Raw genomic sequence first — 6,124 nt, 5'->3', positions numbered from 1 at the left:
CTATTATAGCTTGCGCCTTTATCTTAATAGTAAATATACTTTGGTTATCTTCAAGCATCATGAAGTTTTCGCATTCCATTTTAATCATGTTTTGATGACATGACAATAACATTCGTACTTTGAATCGGGCAAGGCGGGCGCCTAGTCGCCTACGGACTATTTTCGCTGTTACTGGCTACGGCAGCTAGACAAATAGGCTACCATAGAGCGTGGTGCAGATATTATTGTCTACATACTGGCCAATGTTTGTTATAATAATAAACATATTCTTAGGTAACATAATAATTATAATACTGCGTAATATAGCTACTTACCGAAAAATCCACTATAAATTTTACAAGCTTTTTTATTTATATTCACTTGCCCCATTGTTGGCATTGGCATTGCTTGCTTGTAATAACATGTTGGTACTTATAGCTGGTCAACCAAATCTTGTCAGTAAAAAAAGGCGCGAAATTCAAATTTTCTATGGGACGATATCCCTTCGCGTATACATTTTTCAAATTTGCCGCCTTTTTCTACTGTCAAGATCTGGTTGACCAAGTATACCTACCAAATTTCAGCTTGTTTCAGCTAAAGCGACAGTAAAATAATAGTCGGTGACAAAAGCTTGTGTCAAAAGTGCAAATTTTGACAAAAATGCAAATTATAAGTAACGATACCTCTACAATCTCTACATACGTTTAATAATTTACGGAAAAGTTAGAAAGTTACTTAATGGCGTTAAGGTAAAATGTACGTAGGTATATATTTATTTCCACATTTTGTATCGTTACGCCGGCTAGCCACCTGTTTCGAATTACTCTAACTAACAATAACTATAGTTTTTATGGAAATTGATTTTTTTTTACGGTACCAACCTACTGGAAACTTATCGTGTTGCAATATTCGCGTGTTTTTATTATTTCATATTCATACTGTTGTTATTAAATTGCTATCGTTTATAATGTGGTAATGTGGTTTTGGCTGCTTTTAATTTTGCCTAAAATAAATTACGCTAACGAGCAAGATTGCGCGAACATTGCTTGTGACCATAATAATGTAAACGTGTGTGGTGTCCGTACTGGTGAGGCTAAGGAAGTTTCTTTTAAAATGTTCGAGGACAAATGTGCGATGCAGAAATTTGAGTGTGAAACGGGAATGAAAGGTACCTACAGAAAAATATAGGCAAAAAATCCAAGAAGTGTCCCATCTAGTTGTGTAGAAAGAAACCTAATAAGTGACCTCAACTATATTTACGGATACAGGGGTGCAAGTTGGGGAAAGTTGCAAATAAATTGGAAAAGTAATCGGAAATTTCAAGTAACTTAAATTTTAAATTACGGAAACTTTCATTCTGGAACGGAAAATTTCTATCCTCATACAAAAATATGAGAAGTTTCTGCATTTTTTAAATGTGGAAATTTCACAATTTATAGGAATCATTCCGACAGCGCATCAGTACCTATTTACGGGATCGTTTTACTTGTACACTAGCTGGGACACATTCGAGTTTTTGAGTTTTATAATAGGTACGGACATGGCGCTATGGTCAATACGGACATTATCCGATCCAATATTTGATGTCGGATGGGTTGGACTGTAGCAAAGGGGGGGCTGGGACTTAGATTTTTTTTTGACAAAGTGGTGTCATTATGACACTATTTTTAAATGATTGTAATGTGTATATCACGTCAAAATAAGCATCTTTTATTGGAAAAACTTTTCTCTAAAATAAAAAATGGCCGAGTTAGACACCTCCAAAGATTGATATTTTTATTGTATGTATGTTTGTTATTGACACTTTATTTTGGACAGTTATTATCAATTAAATTGATAAATAATAAATATAGAAAAGGCTCTTTATTTAAATTTTACTTTATTGTTATATCGTTGTTATGTCATATCCTACATCAGATATTGGATCGGACTAGAAATGTACATGCTCTTAGGGGCTTTATGTCCCCTCATAATAACATCACTACTTTGCTTAAGTCTAAGTTATAAGGTACCTAGGTAGCTGCCTAAATATAAAGGTAAGCAAATGAGTGAGAAATGAAGACAACGCCTTGTAGGATTTATTTTGTTTCTAATTAGCCACTCGTTACCTTTATTTTGGCTTAATGCTTCTCTTGAGTACCAATTAAGAAGATAATAATGGAATTGTTTTTTCCTTAAAGATGTTTTTTACTAGCGAATAAAGGCTTTTTATGGAATCGAATCTGATATTACATTATTGGAAATGTATTTATATTAGGACGAAGTTTAAGTAATTTTATTTGAAACCTGTGTTTTTGTTGCAAACGAAGTAAACATTAAATATGTTCCAGAATTTACCTAGTAAGTAGGTTGTAGTATTAATTTCAGCAGACCTGATTTTTATGACTATATATTTTAGATCATTTTTCTTTTACAGGTTTTAGATCTATCAGCATGGAGTACTGTAACCAAGCTTTATCGCTGGACGCTAGACGAAATAACAACGTAATACAAAATATTACTGAGAAACATGAATCACAAATCGAAGATTATTCTTTGAGTACAAATACAGCATTAGATGTATCGGGCACAACTGATATTTCTGAACATTCGACTTGCATTCAGTGTGATTGTACTGCTAAAGCCGAACCTATTTGTGGGATAAGAGCCGAAGGAGCACGGTTCTTCATCAAATGGTTTCATGACAAATGTCATATGTTTCAGTACAATTGTGAAAATAATGTAAATTTTACCGAAACCCATGACTACATTTGTGTTGAAGATAAAAGCTATCAAACATCAAATGAAAAGATATCGACAGAACCCGTTGAAACAGAAGATATAGAAATGATCGAGACAGACAAACCAGATTTAGAAAATCAAACATGTATTCAACATGAATGTATTTCTGATGATAGAGTAATTTGTGCTATAAGGACAGAAGCTGAACGTTTTATAATTAGATCGTTTAATGACACGTGTCACATGTTACAGTATAACTGTGAGAAACAAGTAAACTTTAGTGTCACTGATGATTTTCTTTGTGCTCGAGATAATGACTTTACAGAAAAAGACGGAAGCGAGGAAGATATTCTAAAATTTGATGATGTTATAGAAGAAGTAGAAAACAATACACAATTGTTAGAAGAAGCTGAACAAGCAGAAGATTTAGAAACAACAACTTTAGAAAATGAAAAACGTTATAAGGTCGAAAACTTTGATGAAGAAAATTCGATACCAAGAAATTTGGTGGTTTCAACGTTTAATATAAATGATAATATCAACCGAACGGTAGACAAATTCTTCGCTGCATCTCATACAACTGGTATACAATTAGAGGTATTTTTCTTTGTTTTAGTTATTTTTCATTGTCTACCAAAAACTTGGGACTTAGCAGTAAAAGTGAACGCTAAGACTGCTAACCGTTTTTCAACACCGTAGTTGACAACATTTTATATTCTTCATTTGTCTGAAATCGAAAACTATTTCAATTTAATTTGTGTTTTTTTCAAACTCCGTTAATTTCAAGGGTGCATTCCTATTAGCCTAAATTAAGTAACTTTCTCAATACACCGGTATTCTAATTCGTATCTTATTTTTATCTAATATGCCCCTACCAGCGTGTACACTTGCCTTAAGTCCTGTTTACATATTGATTAGTGTTTAGTCTGAGTTACTGCATTTGCTACTAAACGCAAGTAGGTACCTACTATCTCAGACGTTCGATGTTCGAAATGATATTAATAATGATATGCCAAAGTTTTCAATTGTTAGGGCAGTAGGTTAAGCCAGCCTTCGCTTGAACTCACCGCACCTTAATCAACGCAATGCCGTTCATATACTAATTTATTTCAGCAACTAGAAAACGAGAATACACGCAGGATGCAAGTTAAATACACGGGACCAATAAACGTATTCGCGCCGAGAATGTTCAGGCCGGCGAACTTCACACCCATTGACGACTTGCCTGATGAAATATACTACGATTATCAGCCGTTGGTCAAGTATTGTTTCCACAGATGTCCCAAGGTAATTTACCGAATTGGAATATAATTAAATATTCATATTTCATAGGGGAGCAAAATAAGCTAATTTTACGATATGTATTTTGAAGTTACGAATGTCTTCCATTGCAATGTCCAGCAACTTGGGTTTTATCCCTTAATTACATTTTCTTGTCATCAGTGTGTGATATCAGATGTACCTGTTTCTTTGCAGAAATGTCCGGACTTCTACAGGCCCGTGTGTGGCGGTCGGATCGACAGCAAGAAGCAAACTCCGTTCCTGTTTTACAAAAACCACTGCTACATGGACAAGGCCAAGTGCCACATGTATTGGGCAGGCTACAAGGGCAATAACCTAACAGGTATAATAATCATTTATACGCAAGATTTTTATGCCGAAATCGAAACCGAAACTTCGGTCAGACACTACTGAAATATACAGTTTCGGCGCGGCCAAAAGGTTTGAAAGCTTTTTTGGCAGTAATCGAACCTTGGGCCGAAATATAATTTTTATGTTAAAATCTGCCGAAAATTTCAGTTGGACAATAATTTTAACGTAACATCGTAAAGCTGATAGATGAGTTTGTTTGGCAGCAGTTAAGTATTTAAATCGAAATTAAATCGAGTAGGGCGCTAGCAAAGTTTACAAAGCATTCCGGCGCACTACGTTAATCAGCCATATGTGCCTTGAATCGTCATTCAATTGTGATACTCATTGCATGAGGACAAGGTATACAATTGTGTAAGTTTTAAAGTAGATAAGATAGATGAACTTAGGTCATCAGCATTCCGACGATGTGGCGATGCGTACTAAACACTGCACGGAAAGTTGTCAAATTCAGGTGAGTTCTCTGTACTCGTACAGCGAATTTAAGTAATGCGTAAATTTTGGGATATCTGGTTATGGACATACTAAAACCATGTCCAAACACCGAATAATATTATAATTGTTCCATGAAATTAGATCTTTCGATTAAATTAATAATGTGCCTCTAACATTATGTTAATAACATAGGTATTGTATATCCCTAATGAATATTATAAAATACGAAAGTAACTCGTTGTCTATCTGTTTATCAATATGTTACCGGTTTACGCTTAAAACGAGATAGAGGTCCGAGGAAGGATGTAGGATAGTCACATATACTATAAAGAAAAAGTGACCAAGCCACAAAAAGCCACAAAAGTTGATCTGGACTCCGCAATTGGAGAGCTTGGTCCCTTTTTCTTTAATCAAAATATTTAACAAATAATTTGAAAACTTACAAGTCCTCTTTCGATTTCTAGAAATAGAAGAAATGGGTTTCATTTTCTGCGGCGGGTACAAGATAATGAACATGATGTATATGTTCCCACTGATCCGGATCCTGCAGAAGATGGGTCGGATCCAGAAGAAGGGAAAGATCCATTTCGTGATGCGCAACTTGGGCCAGTTTCCCGCACATTTGCAAGGGAAGTAAAGCCTGCTGCCATCCATTACCACTACGGGGCTGGTGTCCTCACATGCCCTCAATGTGCGGTTCACCTCGAAGATCGGCTACGTCAGCCATCTTGGGGCGCAAGAGCGCCGAGCTAACTAGGAGACGAAGTGGTCGCCATGGCCGAAATCGGCAGAAAGGATCGTCATCATCATCAAAGCTGGCAGAATAAGGACATAAATACTGCATGCATCGTGTGTGGTTAAGAGGATAGTGGAAATTTACCTACCTATATTCTCCGAAGCAGGACTTTGTACCTACATTTCAGTACATTTTATGTAAACCTGTGTTGTGATTACTACTACTTGGACTATAATGTTGAAAAGTATTGACATTACTCGTCTTATCCACGATATACTGTATATCAATTACCTATTCATTTCATATTTCGATTATATCATACGTCGCCGTCTATTACTCAAATCTCAGATGACAGAAATTCGTGAAAGCTATGAATGTTTGCGGTACATGTGATCCCAGTTCGTATTTATTTGCAAAGCATAGTTGGTGGTCTGGAGGCTTCTTTAATACCCTCCGTAGTTTCCGCGATTGAGCAAAAGTTTTCTTAGACAGTGCATTTGACTCACTTGACTGCCTGCATTGTACGCTAAGACAGGAATATATATATGTACAGTCGAGTTCGTAAATATGTCTAAATTTTTTCACCTTATTGCAATGGATTAA

At 35.6% G+C, this 6,124-nt stretch overlaps 1 protein-coding gene across 1 annotated transcript; it reads left to right on the top strand.

Annotated features, from left to right (window-relative positions):
* The first annotated feature begins 843 nt into the window (after positions 1-843).
* On the top strand, positions 844-5,422 carry LOC134652628 (uncharacterized). The gene is made up of 5 exons (XM_063507789.1): positions 844-1,147; positions 2,396-3,297; positions 3,814-3,987; positions 4,177-4,324; positions 5,250-5,422. The coding sequence occupies exons 1-5, from the start codon at positions 1,093-1,095 to the stop codon at positions 5,420-5,422; spliced, it is 1,452 nt and encodes a 483-aa protein (XP_063363859.1). The 5' UTR covers positions 844-1,092.
* Positions 5,423-6,124: the final 702 nt, after the last annotated feature.

The sequence above is a fragment of the Cydia amplana genome, chromosome 12 (assembly GCF_948474715.1).
Source record: "Cydia amplana chromosome 12, ilCydAmpl1.1, whole genome shotgun sequence".
Classification (NCBI taxonomy): Eukaryota; Metazoa; Arthropoda; class Insecta; order Lepidoptera; family Tortricidae; genus Cydia; species Cydia amplana.
The sequence above is the reverse complement of the archived record's forward strand: the minus strand, read 5'-3'. Positions and strand labels throughout refer to the sequence as shown.

Coding starts and splice junctions, on each gene's coding strand:
- LOC134652628 (XM_063507789.1), top strand. CDS start 1,093: ATGTTCGAGGACAAATGTGCGATGCAGAAATTTGAGTGTGAAACGGGA. Junction 1,148..2,395: donor GTGTGAAACGGGAATGAAAG/GTACCTACAGAA, acceptor TTTCTTTTACAG/GTTTTAGATCTATCAGCATG. Junction 3,298..3,813: donor CAACTGGTATACAATTAGAG/GTATTTTTCTTT, acceptor AATTTATTTCAG/CAACTAGAAAACGAGAATAC.